At 27.3% G+C, this 23220-nt stretch overlaps 1 protein-coding gene across 1 annotated transcript in view; it reads left to right on the forward strand.

The window, feature by feature from the left end:
• LOC129981975 (cell adhesion molecule Dscam2-like) overlaps positions 1–23220 on the forward strand; it is a 560888-nt gene that overhangs the window by 277693 nt on the left and 259975 nt on the right. Inside the window, exon 5 of the mRNA XM_056093054.1 lies at positions 19749–20042. Within this exon, the coding sequence (XP_055949029.1) occupies positions 19749–20042 (294 nt within the window). The remainder of the gene's footprint in view (positions 1–19748; positions 20043–23220) is intronic.

Raw genomic sequence — 23220 nt, forward strand, 5'->3', positions numbered from 1 at the left:
ATGAACGACCAAAACGGAATATAGAAACACTATTAACATTTATTGACTAGTTTCTGATCACCTTGTCATCGAACCACATTAAGTAAAGGTAAGGAAAAAACAATAATACGTTGTTTGAAGGGGGGAGGATGTTCAGTTTGCAGAAACAATAACAGATTAGGATGAAACTGCACAAGAAGAGCAGTTGTTAATCGTGTCCAGGATGATGTAAGGAAAAGATGCTCCGTGTAACCACCCTCATTCACCTGCAAAATTTAAAGTCGATGGATAATGTGTTAAACAAAAAATCATAACTGATCAGCGCATGACTTCACACATGAAGTGTTAAAGAATTATTTAAGTTATTCAACGTCGCAACAAGACACCGTCATCATTACAACCGAAAACATCGATATAAAACATGACAATGACAGCAAACGTTTCTTACCCTAACCTGTTTTCATAAAGCTTCCTCTTCTTAGCAAATTTGAACAAATCTCGATATTTTTTTTCTGGAACTGACAGATTTTCCCAGTTTTACATTTTAATATTCATAATTCTTTTTCTGGGTTGTTAATACTGTGTCTGTATTCCTTTTTGGTCCTTTATTGTGTTAAAACCAATATTTTTACGGAAAAAGTGCCATCTGGTGGATATTTTGGAATTATTATTATTATTTTTCGAAATTCCGTTAGAGCATCTCATGTATAGTCTATACACCAAAGTTCGTTGCTATCCGTTCACCCATTTTCGTTGTATGATGCTGTTTATAGGGAATGTTTATTATAACCGCCCTGTAAATTAATGAATCTAAAGCAAAAAATATAGCATGTAGTTATTTATTGTGCAATGGAAGATCAATAAAGAGTTTTAAGAAATTTTAATTAGATATTTAATAAAAAGATATTTGAAACTTTTAAATTTATCCTTAATAAATTCAAAGAGTTTTAATGTAGAAAACTGCCTTTTTAATATCTTCAAAAGTTTGAAAAAAGTCTTTTCTACGATAAAAATCTTACTTCCATGCAATTTTTTTGTTAATTTTAATAATTTGAAAATATATATTTGCTTATATATTTTAAGTAGAGTTTATAAATACAGCGCGTATAAAGATCTTTAATAAAATTAATGTTTGCAATTCTGTGTACAATTTCTGTGTGCTGTATAAATTAGCTTTAAGCAATTTATCTGTGCTTAAATAATTTTAAGATAAAAATTATGTTAAAATAACGTTTTAACATAATAAAGTCAATTCTAACACTTTATTATGTTTAAAAAATTTGTACCAGAGAGTATTTTTTTTTTATCTGAATACAAGACAAACTGCATTAATTTGGTAATTAAGTTAGCGAAACCTAATAACAAATTCAATGTAGTTAAAATAATGTTTCATAATGCTTTTTTGCTCAAATTGTATGATAAAAAATTACAAATTTTTATGCAGCTTTGAAACTATGGATGAATTTTAAAATAAATTACTATAAACATCAAGAAGGAAAACTCGTCATTTCATGTAGCAAATCTAGCATAAACTGATAATAAAATGAGATTTAAAATCCTTATACAGGAAATAAAAGATTGCCCTAGGATTTTTCCATTACTATACAAAACAGAATCAGAAAAAAAAAATCATAATCTCATAAGCAATGCTTTGATGTTTTAAACTGTATCATTCGATCTGTAAAATACGAATATCGGATCGATGATTTTTAAAATGCAATTTTTGGCGAAGTATTGGAATTTTAGCAATAAAGTTACGGGAAATGGATTTACCATGAACAGAAATGTGTCAAAGATATTTTGAAAACTGAAATATTCCAGTTAATGTAGGTGAGAAAAGAAAAACGCAGGTTTTTGATAACGTAGGAAGCGGAGTTTTATGATCCATAAAAATATAAAATTCCCTTCTTTCAAATATATATCGAAAATGCTTTGCAGCAATATAAATTCTAACGCGTTTTGATCGTAAGAGTAATATTTAGTTTATGTCTGACTCATATCTGAAAGTGTATGATTGTTGACTTCTAGAATTAGATTTTGCAAAATACGCTAATGGAATTTCCGAGCAGGTATCATAAGGATTTCAAAGTTTACCATACGATTTAAAAATATCTCGAATGTTTTAAAGCAACATATATTTTATTTTATTATACATAAGTCAGCTTGCTAAGAGTGCTCCTAAACTATAAATCGGCATTATAATATATTTTTTAAAAATATCTCAAATGTGTAAATTCAGAAAACAGGTGAAGGAAAGTGTTATTTCTTAAGCTTTTCTTGAACGCAAAATTGATAACATTCATTTTAAATAATTCAAAATGAAGAATTTCAAACGAGAACTAAATATTTAATTATATTAACACTATTACCATTGCTCATATTTTATTATGTATTTAATTTTCAAAATAAATTTAAATTATTTTATGTTTATTAGTATATACTTGTTAAAACAGAATAAAATAAATTATTCAAAATCAATTAGGATACGTCAATTTGTTTATAAAATTCAATGGATTTTTTTTTAAATATCCAATATTCTGAATAAATAAAAATAATCAAGGGTGAAATCTATATCTTATTCCAATTTATGACATTACATATAGTTTTTATATCATATTTAGTAAGATTTTGAATGTGTAAATAAAGTGTATTTTATGAAAGCATGCTGTAAATATGGATTTACATGATAAAATTATGTTGAATATTGGAATATAAACACAGCAACTTTATTTAGATAGGAACGAATTCCTTTAAATTCAAATTAAGCTAACAAAAATATAAAAAAAAAAGATTATTCTTTATATTGAAAATGCAAAAGTTTTAGAATAATAGTCTTGCTATCAACAGATAACAATTTTGAACTGCATATTAAATGATTCAAAATGATAATCGTAGTAAAATATTAAAATGTTAGTGTACTAATATGTGTAATTTTTTATTTTAATGATTTTCTTTCAGTTTAATATTCAAACTATAAAGCATGAATATGAAAATTTTTCTTATGAAATTCTCTGATAGATGGCATCACTAGTAAATAATTAAAATTTAGTTAATAAAAGGATTGTTAAGTTCTTCTTTACACTAAATTATATTAACTATTTAAAACTTTATTCAAAATTATATTGAATATTAAATATTAAATTATTAATTTATTATAATTTTTATTATTATGCTTTATATTGAATATTAAAATTTCATTCAAAAATGCATAAACTTACATTTTCTCAAAATTCTCAACAGCCAAGTACAAAATTCAGTTCTTTATACATATAAAATAACCAAATTCAAACTAAATGTTTAAAAAATAAATGAAACATGAATAAAGGTCTTTGCCTTAGATCTGAAATTCGTTAATCCGATGTTCGTTAAATGGCAGCTTCCTTATACGTATAAAGAAATAGAAGACTGCCGAGAAAATTACGAAGAAGATGGAGTATAATATGTTTCGAGAGAAACAGCGGGTGGACATAAAATTAAATCTTGGCTGGAAGATAATATTTATGCCCAGCAAATAAGTCAATGAATCAAGGCAAACAAAGTGTCAGCTCATTTATTGTATCAGACCCCATCAGTCATGGATCGATAGCTCGCAGCTAGTGATGACTTTTGGGTTTTGCCCTTGCCCTACTGCCACAATTGAGAATAGAATATACTTTACTATCTCTATCGAACGTGAATTCTTTTATGGAATTTTTTCGCATTCGATATGAGTTTGAAATTATTTAAAAGTAAATTTTAAATATTATTTAAAAATTTTATAATTTATGTCGGAAGAAATTTGTCAGAATATACCAACTACCCTGCATATCATAATAATTTCATTTGGAATATATATTAAAGTTTCTTTTCTAATTAGTAGTAAAATCCTCATAAATAATTAGTCTCTTATTACTAAATGTGTTACCAATAGACATAATCAATTAATAATTATAATTTATTATTTGCTAAACTCATTTCTTCTCATAGACCATACACTTTTCAAACTTTAACAACGAGTGTATTTTCTTCACTTTAAATGATAGCTATATCTAATTATCTGAAATCATCCTGTCACCGTTACGGGGTAAAATTACAATTAAATATTAGAAATTTCATTAGTGTAATTATGTTATTTGTATAATATAATCAAATTCATTGTGTCCATTAACTTAAGTTCAAGATAATTGCTCTTTTTGTTAATTATTTGAATTAAATCTTTAAATGAAATATTTTTTGAATATTTTAAAAGAAATAAGTTTGTAAAGTTATTTTAAATTCATAGGTAAATTCTTAGAATATTACTGAAGATAAAGAATGGCGAAACAGTTGCCAAAAATTGACTGGAATACACATAATTAATTATGTGTAATTCTGTATTAGAGTAACAGAGTCTGTATTAGAGTCTAATTAATTACTATAAATAATTAATTATAGTAATTAATTAGAGTAACATTCCAAGAACAGATTTTTATTGAATATTTTTTAAAGTGTCTCCATCTTTAAAACACGTTTTATTCTTTAGTTAGTAACTGCATATTGTCAACCAATTTTATTATTTTTTCAAATTTCATTTCGTTACCAGAAACAATCTGGCTACGTATTCATATTAATTATAAATAACATTTCCCTCTGAAATGTTTTCGTCTCACTAAGATATTTTTATTAAGATATTTGAGTAATTCAATAGCTGTTTTTGTATAAATTCTGAGAAAAGTTATTTAATTTACGTATGAAATCGGAGCCATTCACCCACGTAATTGCTAGTAACCTAAAAAAATTGCAATTAATATTTCAACAATAGATCTATTTCATCGTATAATTATAAAGTCATTCAATTTTCAAAAACTGCTTGTTGGAAAATGATTTCTAGTAATAAATAATGAAATATAAATTTGTTCCGAAAAAAATATTTCTTAAATATCACCACATTTAATTCATTTGAAATTAGGAATTGAAAAGTGGTCATAAAATGTGAATAATCATAGAATGTGATAAGTGAATAAATAAATTTAATTTTGAAAACTAGCGATGTTATTTATCTTTAACTATACAGTTGATAGAACAGTGAAAAACATTAACAATAATCTTTTTCGACAGCTGCCACTTCTTCATCTATGAAAATTCAGCCAAATTCTTCTTCAGCCAAAATATTAACCAAATGTAAATATTTAGAACAAACATTTTTTTTTCTCTTCCTTGGAAAGAAACAATATTACAAAAATGAATAATAGTAATATAAAATATATATAGAAAAATTTTATATTAATAATATAACTCCAGAAAAAGAAGACAAACAATACAAATTAAATAAATCGTGTCAAGCATAAAATTGAATAATTTTCAATAAATATTTAATATAAAATATTTTAATGAATTGTGTTTATTATTACTAGTTTTATTAGCTAAAAATTTAATATTTAGAGAAATAGAAAATAGCTAAAAATTAAATTTATTTATATCTCAACCAATTTTTTTAATAAAATTTAATAAAATTATTTATGTAATACATATAAATTTTTAACTCAATAATATCTAAATTAATTATGATAGACTAAATTTTATTTTTTTCTGATTTATTTAAAATTGCCTTATTTAGAAAAAAAATATAATTTCAATAAAAATTTAGCGCTCTCATTTAGAAATGAGTGTATCCAATAAGGTTGTTCAGGAGTTTTCCCTGAATTCTCCCGAATTTCCCTCGAAATTCGAATTTCATTCTATGATCTAAAAATAAAGTTGCAGATTCTAAATAGGTTATCAGCTTTAATATATTTAAAACAGACCCTATAAATTTTGCAACATTATAAACAAGCAAAAAGAAATAAGGAAAGCTGAAACAGTAATATTTTAGAATTGAAGAGTTTGTGTACTTTTCAGTATAATTTTCTAGAAATAATGTTAGAAATGTTTATATTATTTCACAATCTACTACAGCTTTCTTATTTCAGTCGATTCTGTTAAAGAAGATTACAGCTTTATTTTTGTGGTTATAATTCTAACATTGTGTCAAATTTTAATTTTAAAATAACACTAAAAAAGTCGGTCGATTTTTCTAATGTTTTTTTTTCATTAAAACCATTTAGATATTAATCGACAAAGATCCACTTTAGTAGATTCATTCTATTTACTGTTATCGGTAAACAGTTAAAACGCACTCTAATAAGCTGTTTCATAACATCGGCTAGCATTTGCCATTTGATACAAAAGTAAATTTATCAGAAGTATACTAAAATGTTTTAAAAAACACCTGTTGATTTAATATACGCTTTATTTTTTTTTTCAAATTTAAAAATTTGGCTTCTGTATTATTTTTTTTCATTTGCATAAGTCATTTTCAGTAATTTATTGATGTGCTATGCATATAATTTCTCACTTTTAAACAAAAAAGTTATATCAATTTTTACTAAATTTTTAAAAATATCCATTTATGGTAAAACAGGACTCAAGTGTCTCTAAAAAATAAAGACAAAAATATAGTAAAATACCGAGATGTTTCTGTAGATAAACAAAATACAAAAAACGGCCTAGAGTAAAGTACTTTATATGGCGATACCAAAGCGTCACGTCTGTTTTCCACTTCCTATACACGGAAGTTTGGGACATAAAGGTCATACGGAAACTGCGATGGAATAGTAATGCATGATTATGTGATAATAAATATAGATTCTCCTTTTTATCCTTCCTGGGAATGCAGCATTCCGAATGCAGCGCAATGCTCAACATAAAAGAAAAAATATAGCCAAGCATTTCACTTGCTGGAATTTAGTAATTTATGGCAATGCAACCCATACATTTAGAACTGAAAGAGAGAAAAGCTAAATATTTTCGTTAAAGTTTTAAAAGAAATTCGTTTAAAATGAAATTTGATTATTACTGTTCGCTTTGGATGGGCAATGGAAAAATATTTTGATACAAAAGGAAGAGATCTGCTTAGGTGAACAATTAATTTTCTTTTTAATGTTGTCGGTTCAACTATTAGGGTGTATATTTAACTATTTATTCCAAATTATTTATATATCTTAAAGTGAATTATCACAAACATATTTTTATTTTTTCTATGCATTATAAGATAAGACTTGGTACATTATAATCTCAGGAAAGAGAGAAAAACTTATTTAAACAATTGTAGAAATTAAAATGATTTAACTAACTAAAAAGAATCTTAGCATTTTTCATCCATATCTTATTGCGAAAGTATGTTCGTCATATAATTTAGTATATTGCATAAGTAACAGTCAATTTGAAGAATCGATTATTATTAATACTAACCGGTCATTATTAATAATATCTAAATAAGCCGGTTAAAGTGAAAAAAATTTGAGCGTTAATCACATAAACCAGTTATTATTAATAATAACCTATAAAGTTTGGTCAATGTCAATTTTTCACTTTTTTTGTGTATTAGCAACAGATAGAAAATATCAGTTGATTGTTTATTTTACAAATTAGACTCCCGATTTTTTCGTTGTCAGTTTTTAGGGTTAATATTACTGTTTTTCGCGAATTAATATTAGCTATTTTAACAAATCTTACTACGGCACAATAGATGGCGATTTAGAAGTCTTTCATTCACCTGTCAATGAAATGGGAATGAAGTTAGACCGTGGTATCTCAAGAAAAAATTAGAGAGAGCTTTGATTAATAAAATTATTATCCGCCATTAAATCCATCTGTTTATTTAAATGCTTGAAAGTATCTTCTTTTTTTCTTCAACAGATAGATATTGGGATTGTTCAATGACTTATCCCCTCCCTGCCCCAATAAAAAAAGAAAGACGAGGCATATTAATTATGAAACTAAAAAAAAAAAAAAAGAAATTAGAAAAAAAACATCATAGAAAAAAATCCATAGCAAGTTTACAAAACATATACAAACAGGCACACCCATGTCCTAATCCTATATATACCGTTTTATCACATTTATCAATCTTCATTGGGAATTATTAATAATAACGGGTTAAAGTGAATAATTTGCGATATTTCTCACTTTGACTAAAAGAAGTGATTATTATTAATAATGACCGGTCAGTATTAATAATAACCGATTGTTCACATTGGCCGTAACATATATAACATGTCACATTATTGAAACATAAGCATGATTAAAATGGTACTGTTAAACACTGTCGTTATAAAAAAAAAAAAAAATTAAACCGTTGAACGCGATTAACTGTAACATTTCTTAAATTATTGATGAAAAGTCATATTTAAATTTTATGTAGAAACAACACTAAATTCTTTCACAACAAAAGAAATTCATACTTAGATACAAATATATAATCATAGAATATACATTAATTTAACATAACTCCTGTATTTCCACCCCCTATTAGCATGCGAACGACTCCAACTATAGCCATAAAAGTGATATATATTCACATAAAAGAGGTCAAGTGCTACAAGATGTGAACTACCAACAACATTGAAACAAGGGATTTTAGTTTTTATGCCTAAAACAATACAAAAAAAGCGTCGATTATAAACACTATGCATCATTGGTGTAGTGAAAAATTCTTGCAGTTATTAAGAATAGAACGCATATTTTTTTGGTAATGGATTTCCTAAACAGTCATTTCATGAAATGGATTAAAAAGAGGGAGGATAAATTAGAAACTAACTACTTAGGTTTCACTAAGAATATGTTTTCTATTGTAATTAAATAAAAAAAAATATTTATAGAAAACTATGGATCCCTGATGATTTACAAAATTGTAATATATTAAGAATAAAATATTTACTGTCAATCTACTTTTTGAAGAAATCCGTGAAAGAGATATTCAAATTTACTTACTAAGACTTTTTTAAAAGATTGTTATTTCAAGAGAAAAATATAGCATATGAATTGTCATTTAAAGAATTTTTGAATATATTATTAGAATAAAAGGGAATAAAATTGTTTCGAAAAGCATAATTGAGCTCAGAAATGTTTTAATGAATGTGTATGACTTATGGTTTCTATATACCTACTCTTAGAGTTAAAAAAGATAAAAACTTATGATTCAGTATTTATCAAAATAAAGGATAAGATTAAAATTAAAAGTTCATATATATTTTTTTTTATTTTTCATACAATTCCATATGATAATTATTGTTCAAATAGTAATTGAAAGATGTCTGTTTACATGAATAAAATTTTATGTGAGGTACAAGAGATATGTGGAAGATACGGAAACTTGAAAATTGCTACGTTATAAGAAAAAAGGAAAAAAGAGCATTGTCTTATCTAAAACACAAAATTTGAACAATTCTAAGTGTTTGGCCTCTATTGGAAATCGTAAGTGAAATAAAATTTAAAGTAAGAGAAAATAAATTTTTTACTGCAATGTCATATGTAAATACAAATACAATGATCTCTTCCCACAGTTTTTCCGAGTTCATTTAAGTTTTGACAGCTAAAAAAAAGTTCTTTTGCAATTCGTGCCAATAAATTTTAAGTGAATAAACTTGAATAAATTATTCTTTAATCTCGGAAAAATATCCTGAAATAACTAAACATGAGAATAGTTTTGACTTCATCAGACTATTTTATCATCTGACTTTTTTTAATGAGTAACAATATTTATACCATACTATTTATAGAATGAATACTGACATCAAATTCTTGGTAAAAGGCTATGTGAACATTCTGATTTTAGGTAAATGTTCATAGGAGTGTTTTAATATAATGTTAATACTGCCGAAAATTCAAGAATGAAATATTCATCGAAATAATAAGGCAAGTTTAAATTTCAATACAAAAATAAGAAAAAATTATTACAAATTGTGTTATTTTTTTTTTAATTTACTAAAATCAATCCTCTCAACACCGAATAAAATCTAATTTTTTTTAAGTTCATATAAATTAAGCTTTAAAGTTATTTAATTTCTTTGTATTTAATAAATAAAATGATATATATTTTTTAAATTTCTTATATGCGATTTTTTTTACAATTTTTTTAGCATCTTTGTTAGTATCCCGTCAATGATATTAAAATTAAAAAAAGATAAAACTCAGTATGACATCTTAAATGTAAAAAGAAAAAAATATGAGAAATAGAAATGTTACTATTGTAGAATTATTTTTCATTTTCCAAATGAAATTTATGGATGATATTCACCAAAATTAATAAGGAAAAACGTAATTAAATTTAGGTACTATTTTAAATAATTAAAATTCTACTTCAGTTTCTGAGAAATCGACTCTTAGCAAGTACCTACTACCTTTGAAGATAACCCGTAATAAATTTAATAGCTTAGGAACCAAGGAAATAGAACATTCTGTACGTAATGATTTTCATATCAGATAATTGGCAGAAATACCGTCAACCATAAAAGACATTGTGATATTAAAATAACTGATCCTATGCTGAATAGAAATAAAAAATAAGCTTGCTCACATAATTTAATAATAAAATCACTATGCAAGCAGTCATTATCCATTGTACAAATATCGCAATATCCTTGCTTTTAAACTTCTAATTATAAATATCCAATGAAGAATCTCCGTTCTCCATTCATTTCTACGAATTCGCCCCAACAGATTTTTTTTCTGAAGTTATTTTTATATTTTCGCTTCAACCATTCGACTTGTGTTAAAATCAGTAAAGATATTTTGTTACAGACTTTATTAATTTGTACCAATATCATCCGATTTCTCAATTTTCAAATAGTTTTTTAAATAATCTAGAGTTTAATGATTTACATCACCATCGTAAAAGATTCTAAAAATAAATGTCTTGTTCCATCTTAAAATATTAAAGAAACGAGATAGGTTTATTTTGATGTCGCGTCATAGGATACCATAAGGATTTACTTCTCAGATACACAAAAAGGATAATTCATTGTTCTCGGATAGTTTTCTTTCATTAAATCCTTTTATAAACATTGGTTAAGAGGGCATATGACTCTTAAACCATGAAAAAATGGGTGAAACGCTCAACTCTTTTACTGAATCTCTGGAACAATACTTTGAGAATCTTTTTTTTTTCTAGAAAATTACGTTTTTACTATACACAAATTTTCAAGCACTGATACTACTATTATTAATTTGATACTGTAATAAATATGGGTGTAAATTTTGGAGAAAAAAATTAATTTAGAAAATATGATTGTTCTTAAAATATAGGTCAAAACAAAATATGTTGAGTATCTAAGTAATCCAGTTGCCTAATCTAAGAAAATGAACCAAAATTCCTTTGCATGTAAAATTTATTTTTATTTTATATACTAATTTAAAATGAAGTGTTGAAAATAGTTACAATTTCAACACTTCAACCTCCACTCGCAAAACATTTTTAGAAAGAAATATAAAGCAATTAGTAGATCAATTTGCAGAAATGACGACATAATACATATTCAACAAAAATTTTATCTAAAAATGTTCAGATATTCTTGAGATATTTTGTACGTAATATAAAATAAACTTTTGAGATAAAAGAGCTTATGATTATTTTTGCTATATTTGAAACTATTTTAATTTTTATTCTTTTCAGAGCTATTATGTATAAATATAATGCTTTAGAACATCATTCATTAAAATTTCTTTCTCATAACTTTCATAATGACAGGAATTTTTCAATGTAATGGTTGATTTTAAATCATTTAAAATAGAATTTTAATCAATGATATATATGTATACATTTTTCAAAAAATTGAACATTTTCCTGCGCCAATGAACAATTATGAATCCTTATAAAGGTCGGAAATACAATGTTAACACAATATTGTACTGTCATGTAAACCAATTTACTATAGTAAATAAATGTAAATTTTCATTATATTAATACACTTTACAAAACAGAAAATAACAGCTACAAATGTATAAGAAGTAATATAACAAGGCTAATGTTTAATATTAGTTAAAATTTAGGCCTCAGTTACGTGAATTACTGTTCTCTCGACGGTTTTAATAAGATTTATGATTTTATAATGGGGAAGATTTATATCCTAAATAATGAATAGTGATATTACTGTTTAGAAATGAAATATAAGTAATGATTTAGTATTTATTCTTTTTTATTTTATATGTATAAGTTAAGGCTCACAAAAAAATTCTTTAGTATATCTGTATATTCATATATTTTATAACAATGCCCTAAATGGACGAATCTGAATATTAAAAACAAAGCTATAAAAATTAATATACATTTTCATAGATTTTTATTTTCACTATGTAAAGGTATTAAGTGATCAGAATTGAGAGGAAAAATATATGTTTAAACTATGATATTTGTTAGTTAACTTAGCTCTAAGTGTTTATTTATCAAATATCTGTCATTTACAATTTTTATTTTTCACTTAAAAGTTTTGCTTTCAAAATGTCTTTCTTGCTCATAAAAATATATGTTTGTACATTCTAAAAGATTTTGAGCCCTAGTTGCATTACATTTGCTTCATTTTGAAAGATTGAGATTATGAATATAAAGTTCATAGAAATGAACAAATAATCAAGTTGAATTATATAAAATGAAAATTTGCCCTGACGTTCAGAAGTAGAAAAATTCAGGACATTGAAAATGTGGGTCAATCTGGATTGATTTCCATTTCTGAACTCTGGCTCAGATATTTAATATGTAGACTAAATATTTGTGTTTATTCGCAGAAGAAATACTCTATAACATACAGAAACTGAAATATTTTACAAATTCAAGTTATCGGAATAAAAAAATCGCTATCTTTTTTTTTTGTTCGTGATTGAGAGTGCTCTGATCCCCTTCCTCTGTAAGTAATTTATTCAACATTATTTAGTAATAGAATTGGAAATGGCTGATTTATAATTTCATGTCAAATAAAGATTTCATGAAATAGAAGAAGCATGGCTTACTCTATTAGCAAAAGCGATGTGAATATTAGAAGATAGAATCAGATTAGAATTGCCAACAAGTAATGCGACACTTAACGATTCGTCTCTAATAATATAAGTTACTTCCTGTAGAAAATATAGTTGAAATAAGACAATTTTTGCATTTTCGTTGAAAGAAAATTCATACAGTCATTTCATTATCATTAATAACTTGTTCCTTATTTTAAAATTATTCTAACAATTATTCAGTACTGCTGGTTAAGAATATGATGAAACATTATAGCTAAAATAACAAGGACAGAATTAGCTCCCCTCTGCATAGGCTTTAGCGAGACTAGAATGACTCTTGTCATTAAGAGAAATATGGGAACTGAGATTGGAATCCTTAGGGGGCTTTTGAAAAATAGGATGTATTCACACCTCTGACCTTAAATGCTCCTATAGAAGGATGTCAACTCTTTAAAATGGATGAGACTTCATCCAAAAATATTTCGATACTTAACAGGGAAGATAGAATCATGTTATTTCTCTTGATGTTTGTTATCCACGTGCATTTAGTGCCGCATAAAACACACATAAGTTATCATTTTCATCCGTTATGTCCCTCTTGACTTCTAAACGGTGATAGTTTAGGCATTAAAGTTGATGTCCATGTTAAGTGAAAATGCTGGACGCAACTCGATAAGGCATTAAGGATACGAAACTAAAATTAATTAAAAAGTCATAAGATGCTCTTGATTTATAATGAAAAGATAGCTTAGTGAAATATTAATAAAAAAACAAATAGAAACAAAAAAAAATGAATACAAAATAGAATACAAAAAATGAACATTTGTTTGGTCAGGATTTATAAAATTATGTCAAACAATTTAAGAAAGAAACTGGGACACACCCTTGTCTTCAGGATTATTTATATTGTTCAAAATATTATCCGTTATCCACCATCTACATTTACACTAGGGACTAAATATCTCACTGCACATTGTGCAAAAAAATTGCTATGATGGACACTTACAATATCAGTAATGTGTTATCGAAGATTCTACAATATTGGTGGAGAGGTGACATATATGCGTTTTATGTCCATATTAGAAGAAACACGATGGATTCAAGTCAAATGAAAACGGAGGCTATTCTATGGAACAGCCATACAAAATGACTTGATTCTGGAATGTCTCCCTTAGGTACTATTTAACGTTTGAAAACCTATGCGGTGGGACACAGTCATATTGAATCATACATTTAGCTATTATAACAGTAGATTATAAAGCCGGTTATTACATTCCGCAGAAATTTCAATTACTGTTAATGTTTCATCGCAAAATACAGGTTTCAATGAAACTATCATTAAAAATTCTGCACCAAACCCTTATCGACCATGTTGTTGATGTGGAATTTCGGCAGCATATATCGGATATTACAGTGAATAGGTGCAAATGTAAACGTCTATTAAACATTCCGTTTCTCTACAAACATGGCTCATTCGGCCATATCATATTTCTCAGAAATGTTGAATATCTTATTCATCACAACGTTGCACCATGTGTAACGTGTATCATTGTGTGTGGATGATTGTCCTGATTCATTAAGAACTTTCCAGACTCTGCTTTTTGAGAGGCCCCGGTTTCCACTGATCGTTTTAGTGGCACTCTGAGGATGGGAAAGGGCTTACGATAGCAAGTTCGAATTGGTGGCTTATATTACAAGGAGTGTGAATTCGAGGTCGACTGTTAACGAAGCATTCTCCTTAAACGCTTTGCAACATTGTGATGATATATCGTGCAGGATTCAGGCAATAAGGGAAACGCTCACGATACAATCTTGGAGGGTTTTTTTGCCTTATACTTACATTCACCTTAAATTAACAACAACTCGGAATACTCGTTTTTGCCAATTTTTGCCATAACTCTTGGCTTTACTTCATAACTTGGTAGAAACTTCTTTTTTACGATAGTCTCTAGTGATCATGCATGACATTCCATCCTCATTTGCATAATACATGAAATCCATCTAATTTCAATACCAAACATGGTTGAGCTGAACTCTGTGTTTGGCGAGACGATTTTGTAAATCAGCAGAAAATGTTTATGCTTTGTAGGTTCTCACGAGTGCTAAACGTGTGCGTTTCTCCCAAGCCACAACACATACTCGTATTTAATTCGTAAAGTGGTCTTTGCTCACGTTTCACGATGCCATAATGTTGGAAATGATATAATACAACACAATTTGCATTTTTTAAATATTTTGTTTTGAGTATTAATGTGCGTAAAGTACCTTTTTGTACTAAATCGAGAGTGCTCTACAACTTTCTGACTTTTTTTATTCATATATTTCACAGTTTACGAGATAGAAACTCGAATTCCAAAATTTGCGGGTAGATGGTGCTGCAATTTGTCTTATCGAGTAGCGCATCGCGTTTTTACTATAACTGGAAATTACCTTCACGGCTTTAGCTGACATCATTTAAAGTTAAGTGGGATGTAACAATATAATTATATATTCTATATAAAAATCAAATCTTTCAGGCCTTGATTCTTACACTTCAGCTTTGTGATGACTGAGTAGTTTTTTTTTTTTTTTTTTTTTTTTTACATTGCAATTACAGATTCTAAAATATACTCTTGATGAAGAAGAATATTTTACTACTTGATGTACGGAACAATTTTTTATTTATACATTTCAATTATATATATATATACTCATATAATACAGGGTGTTTATAAAGTCCCGGACCCATTTTGATGTTTAATAACTCATAAAATAATAAAGATAGATTAAAATTAATAACATAAATGGTTAAATAGACTCAAAAAGTTTCATGACCCTTGTCAATGAACTTCCACGTGTGCCCCCTTCGTCGCACGGAGAATATTAAGTCGATAGTCAATTTCACGCCAGGTAGCGACAAGCATGTCGGCATCCACAGAGCCATTTGCGCACATTATGGCGATTAACAATGCCAGAAACATGAAAGGATGCTTCATCGGAGAACATTATGCTCTTCAGAAAATAAGCAGCATCTTCTATCCTCCTTAGCATATCTGTTGCAAAGGCCATCCTCCGAGGCCTATCGTTCGGTTCCAAAACTTGAACAATTTGAACTTTGTATGCATGCAGTCTTAATTTTTTCTTAATAACCTTGTACACCGTCGAAATTGGCATATCCAATTCTGTTGCCGCTGATCTCACAGATATTCTAGGATTGTGTAAAAATGTCTCTCTGACACGCTCAACATCAAAATCACTTGTGCAAGGACGTCTGGGACGTTTCTTATCTTCGATACTTCCAATTTCTAGAAAATTCTTTTTCCACCGCAAGATGCTGTTTTTGGATGGAGGATCTTTTTGGTAAATTCTTCTGAAATTTCTCTGTGCTTGCACTATCGATTTCATTTCTATGAACCATCATAAAATCTGTGCTTTCTCTTGTGGTGTACGCATTCTCCTTAATATCCACTCGAATAAAACATCACATACAAAAGTACTACATAGAACAAACACATCAAAAGTAAACAAAACATTGCAATAGTTGCCAAAAACAAAAGAGAGAAAAATGCAATTAATAAGCAGACAATATTTAGAAAAGTACAGATATTTAGATTGGAAAATGAAATTATCTGAAAATAACCACACGTGCAGACGATATTTACAAAAGTAAAAATATTCAAACCTGAAAAGGAAAATATATGAGTTATTCCATCAATAAATGCCATAAGTTTGTTTATAACTTTATTATTTTACGAGTTATTAAACATCAAAATGGGTCCGGGACTTTATAAACACCCTGTATTACTTGAAAGCGCTTTTAAAATCTGAAACACGAGGATAAATAATAAAATGAAAAACCCTATTATATAAAACGTTAACGTACAGAAAACGTTCCACAGAAATTGCTATTATATATTGCCAAATGGGAGTAGTCAAATATAAACGAATTATTAAACGGAAGTTCTAATTATTTCATTAAAAGCTGTTATAGTTGCACATAATTAAATGATATTTAATTAGCTAAGTTAAAAAAAATATATATTTAGATATTCTCTAGATAAGAATCGCCAAACTTACTATTCCTCATGGAAGAAAGAAGTAAAAAAATCAAATAGATTTTAAACAAAATTTAATTGGGTGTGAAAATAGGTTTAGCCATTTCTGGTATGTAATCGTTATGGCATAATGATCCTAATCTTCAAAATTATAATATCATAAAACTGGCTATTAAATCGTTTTGAACTGAAAAAATTATATATTAATTGATGACAATTTCATATGCAATATTACGTTTTCTTTATTTTTAATGGTTTTCAGTACAATATGCAACATGTAAAATTTTTTTAATGTTATGATATTCTGTTTCATCCATTCTATTTCAACAAAACATTCAGATTAAAAATGCCTTCTTCAGACAATAATTCTGAGGTAGGAATTTCACCTATACTTTTATTTCGTAGTATATTCGCATTTTAATTTATATGCGTTATTTTTTTTTCCGACTTATTCAATTAAATTCATGTTTCCCGGTTTTAACAAAAGAAAGGTAAAATTTTGATAATATACATTTTACATTAACATTTAGCAACCCAAAATGATAATAATCTGGTTAAACTAGCTAGTTGCCAAAAGTAGAAATGTTAGAGCAGTTGCGAACTTTAATATATGAGCACTATAGAGTTTTGTTTGAATCTACATTTAGATTTTCACAAGCTGAAGTTACTCTAAATGCTGAGATGTACAATTATTGAAAAAATGAGTTAAATGTGCAAATTATTGTCAATCGATATGCATAGACTGAAGTATGCAAGATATGATGTATCTAAAACTAATGTGCATTTGCCTCGTCTATTCTTTCTGAGCACTAGATATTTCAAGAAAATTCCCAAATGTCTCACAAATTACATTTAAAGCCTCTCTATATCAATGGACTGACACCTCCGAATTCTCACCGCTCCTTTTAGTGAAATAATGTACAATCCGCCTCAGAAAATGCTTTTTCTTCTCTCTTTCAGAAAAGGAAACTCTATAAAACTCTATCTGAATTACGAATAGCAAAAAGGAGAACCTCCTTTTTACATTCAAAACGATACACTGCCAAGTTTAAAGTGCCTCTCTGCCGCATACAAATAAAAGGTGGAAAGGAAAAATTTCGAATCGCCGCATACATTTAGTTTAAGTAACGCTTTGAATACGTGCCTGGCGTAACTGAAAAAGGAATCGGTAGCAACTTGGGTGATTTACGCGTTGACATGCAGTAATTCTAACTCCGATCGAATTTAGAGTAATCGTAACTTAGTTATGCTACCCAGGATTATTCCTGTCCTTTCCAATTACTCCTACTTTAAGTAAGAGTTTTATCAGTAAAATGAGGAGATACAGAGACAAGCAAGGGTATCGTAGTTCTTTCACTTTCGGCGCAGCAGTTAAGCGGATACTTTGTTAATTAAAAGTTGGATGCTTCTGACAGACCGTTCCGGAGGAGAATTGGAGCTTGTTAGAACTAACTTTCCCTTGCTAATAGATGATATTAAATCTTTAAAGGGAAAAGGCAAGGCTTGTTGCTTTACATAAGAAGTCCATGTCTTTTTTAATTTAGATGTTTAACTAGCAGTTAAAAGTCTAATTTAGACTTTGAAGATTTTTTTTTTCATTCATATTCTTGTGTTAATTATTTATTGTTTTCGTTGATATAAAAGTCTTCAGATGAAAACATTAAAAGAGACGTTAACAGTGATTTAATTAGATAAGAGAAAAATTTCATGTGAAGTCGTGTTTTATGATTTTTATAATTTTATTTATCAAATATTCTATGTGTGAACGCAAAGATATTTAATAAATACAAATAATTTCGGAATTAATTATTTAATTTGCAAGTTTTCCAAATTATATAAGTTTTTCAGGCTATATCCTTTTAGGTGAATTTCTAACTTTTAAGATATATTTCTTGAAAATGTTACAAATAACATTCTTTGAATGAAAGTATATATCATCGCTTAAAATTACTGAACATTATTTAGGTGCGTTACTTGCTTGATACACAATAATATAATAATGTTCAAACTAGAGTAATCTTTTCTGATTTTAGATAGAGCAAAGAAACTTTGAAATATCTTGGTAGTCCATGAAACGCCTATTTTTCATTTACTGCGTAGTTGATAATATTATAAATCAAACGACGCCAATTTTATTCAACGAAGTTCTTGCAAAGGGATCAAAGAGAGGCAACGAGCATTTTTTAGCAATTTTATATTAGACCATTATTTTACAATTGGGCTAGTATTACGATTACAAAAAGTTCCAAAATGTTCCTTTTTAAGGAAATAGATCATTATTTTAGAAAGCGTAATATCACATGTACAAATGTGTGCAAATAATTTTATTTTCTTCCTCACTATTACATTTCCTTCCTGAAGCCCATGAAACATTCAGTTTCTAAAATTTTAATTCTTTTTTTTATAAAATCAAAATTAGCAATAGCAACAGTTATTTGAAATTTCTTTGAAGCTTTTATTTATTCTGTTAATACATTTTCGACAATTGCTTTTTACTAGATTTCTTTCCGGTTGTTGAAGCACTTTATAACTCTTACTTAAAGAACAATTTTTTTAAAAAATCCGACTTACAAATTACACAAGCGAAGTGTCAAAGTTCACCTTTATTGTGATTTTTTTAATCCGAAATATCTTGGTAGATGCTGAAAATTACTTTTAGGAACAATTCAAAGCTTGCCGACTTCTTCCAACACTTTCCATTTTTATGATAGCTCAAACAAAAGCTTGCGTTTCCTCTTTCAAATTTGTAATAAGACAATGTTTAATTGAACATGAATTTACACTTAAAAGGCTACAACTTAGTTGATCCTTATTTAATGTAACAAATACACCGTGATCTCAATATTTGGTATATTTATTTTGAAATAGTTCGACAACTCATTTATTGTTTTTTTCCTTTCATTTTTCTGAAATTTAATACGAACATTGATGGGAATGATAAATATTTGTGTATTAATTTTTATACAGATCCTACCGGAAGTATTCCTCCACGTATCACAAGCGGAAGACCTGGTATTTTGATTAGAGAAGGTGAAAATGCTGAACTTCCATGTACTGCACAAGGATATCCAGTACCCCAGTACACGTGGTACAGAAGAGAAAACAACAGACTGGTACCTCTAGTGATCAGTAATCAGATGATGCTGGTCAACGGAAGCCTTTTCATTGAACGTACAAGACCTCAAGAATCTGGCAAATACATATGCATTGTAAACAACAGCGTTGGTGAAGTTCGTGTTGAAACAGAACTCACGGTTTATGGTAACTATATATTTTTATTTTAGTGAATAAAAGAAATTAATGTCAGTAAGAGAAATAAAGTTTCAAATATGTTTTATAGGATTTATATAATTTTCTAATAAAAAATGGTGCTCATATTTAGGAGACCAGATAAGGTCATAGATGTTTGTATGAACCGTTTGCAAAGTCACTACAAATAAAAAAAAATTGGCATGAAAACTGTCTTAAAATCCAAGAGATTATTTTGGTATCTAGATATAAAGAAGTAATTTTAATTTCATTTTCAATAATTATTTACTGTAGCAAAACATAAGTTTTTAAGGAGACATTGCAATTTCCTAAATTAAACATGATAGCTAATGTTGTTTCTTCCACGAAATATTCTTCAATTTAGAAAATCAAAAAATTTTCTTTTAAGTCAGTTTTACTACATCTCATTACATTAGAAGAAATTTGTTATGTTTAAAATTATTATTTACATTTAAATATACTTTTAAAATTGGAATTTAAGTTCAACCTAAAGACACTTATATTTCAGTATCATGCAAAAGCAATTACCTATATATAACTATAAGAAATTCTATCAGGTATTTTAATAAAATTCGTGAGAATTTTGTTGATTTTTTGTCGGAATAAATGTTGTAATTTTAAGTGGATTTTAAAGACAAGATAAATACTGCAAAGATATACTGCGCTGAAAAAAAACTAACCTTAAAAGGAATATATTTATATAAAACACAATAATAATTAAACTGTGCTGTTAGTTTCATTTTTTTGTTTTGTATTTTAGCTTTATTATTCTTAAAAATACAATCACTTTATGAAGAGAATTTTACATCAAAATTAATCTGAAGTAATTTAATCAATTAAATGTGTAAATAAAAAAAATGTAATTATTTTATGCATTATTAATTGAGTTGATATTGTGTACATATTTTTTATTCCATTCTATATATTCTATTAGTGAAATCGTTTGCTTGAACTCAAGAATGCGGAAAGTATCAATCCACTTAGTACAGACAGTAATTATTCTTAATAGTCAGAAATTAATTCTGAAATATTTTTTAATTATCATTCCTCTCTTTTTTAAAGGAGATTCTATAGTAAAATTACTATTCTATGGCAAAATTACAATCATTTATAATTTTTCAATCATTTGTTCTACTGAATATTTCGAAATTATAGACAATTGCATTACCACATTCTTTGCCTTAATAAATTATTCAAGACAGTAAATGTATACAAATAAAATATACATTTAAATCCAAAATAATCATCTTAAAATTTTGAGTTGAATGATAAGATGTATTTTTATTTTGATGCATTTCATGCTCACTTATAAAATGTTTTATAATTACATAGAAGCTTAAAAGGGCAAAAAAAAAACCCACTATATTTTAGGTAAGATCATATGTGAAATCTTATATATATAATTCAAATTGAAGTCCCATTTCCGACAAATTAGAAAATGCATAACTGTATTGAAATCAATACATAATTGTAATTTATATGATGGAATCCAAAACTACAAAAAAAAAAAAACTTATTTAAGTTAAATATTTTTTTTAATCAATTTATTGGAGAGAATGAATATCCCTTAACTTTAATATGAAATAGATTTCTTCTTTCTTGGGAATATCATAATTAATTTCATTTTTAAAATATTTAAGAATTGCAGCATTGAAGTTAGTTGCCTACTTTTTTTATTGCGATGGGTTATTTAACTTCTAATTTTAATTGAAATTTACTTTTTATTCTGAATTTTTTGTTTTCAGAAGGAAAAACAGTTTATTTTTCTTTTCCTTAATAAGACGCAAATATAAAATGTTTCACTGTTCTCTAAATATCATTAATAGAAAATAAATTTTTTCATCTTTTAAAAATTATATAAGAATTCTAGAAATTTTTTCTTTTAAGAAGTAAAGCTCATTATAAAAAACACAGAAAACAATTCATTTATAAAAAAATCAGCCTTTCCGAACAGTAATAATCAGAAATCCAAGGTGTCTTGATCGCAATTATAAACAGTTTAAGAAACAATTTTCAAAATTTCGTTTACAGCTTTTGCTTTTAAAACTAAAAACATTGCTCTTTTTTTAATAAGTTCAAAATTCTTATTAAAAGAATAATGCATCATAGTAATTACACTTTTTCGCAGCCATTTTTGAGCAATTTACTTCAGAGGCAGGTACATATTTCTTTATCACTACTATTTTTGCAGGCTAAAGTTAGTGTTTCAAATTCACATTATCTCCATGGAATATTCCTTTTTCAAACTTGTCATAGGACATATATATTCTTTACTTCATCAGATTAGATTTATTATTTTGTCTGAGGATTCTATTTATTAATAGACGAAAGAAATACTATTTCTCATTGTTGTTTGATGAACGCGGCAGCCAGAATAGTGTATAAAGCAAAGTGTAATATAATCAAAAACTATAATGTTCAGTTTCTTATTCCATCTAATTTCAATATTATTCACTGTGATCAATGGAAAGATTTTGTCCAACTTTTCTATCAATAATTATAGTTGTTCAAATAAAAGTGGGGTAATGGTTCTACCGGTATTATTACAAATAACTCAAAAATGTATAAAAGGTATTTAAATGAAAGTGGATATTGATTCTAAAGCTATATGTAGTTGACATATCTGTGCTAGAAGATTTTATGTATCAGAGAAAATGTATAAAATGGTTAACGAATGTTTTTGAGCGAAATGAAACCGACATAAATATACTCATAATATTTTTCTATATATTTATCACACAGTAACCTAATTTCTGTTAGTAAAAGTTGGTGGTGGAGTCGTCATCACTATGTTCTGTTGCCTATTTTTCGTAATTCTTCCATCCGCGCCTTCATTGATCTTCGAGGCTTAATTTTTCGAGCCATTCCAAAAGCACAGACAGACTTACGACATTTGGTATGTAGTCTGAACACCGAATCTAAAGATATATATCCAATTTTTCGAGAATTTCATTCAGAGGAAATCTGTCTGGCTATTTGAGTGTAAAGCAACATGATAACTTAGGTCCATATATATTCACTTCGAATGCCAATTCTACTAAATCTGCTTGATGGTGAATTTCGATTACTGCATGATGAGAAGATATTGCATGATATTCATATTCTAAACCGTGAAAATATATTCATATTTTTGAAAAAATATATAATCTCTAAACATTTTATATCAAAT

This window comes from Argiope bruennichi, chromosome 8 (genome assembly GCF_947563725.1).
Source record: "Argiope bruennichi chromosome 8, qqArgBrue1.1, whole genome shotgun sequence".
Lineage (NCBI taxonomy): Eukaryota > Metazoa > Arthropoda > Arachnida > Araneae > Araneidae > Argiope > Argiope bruennichi.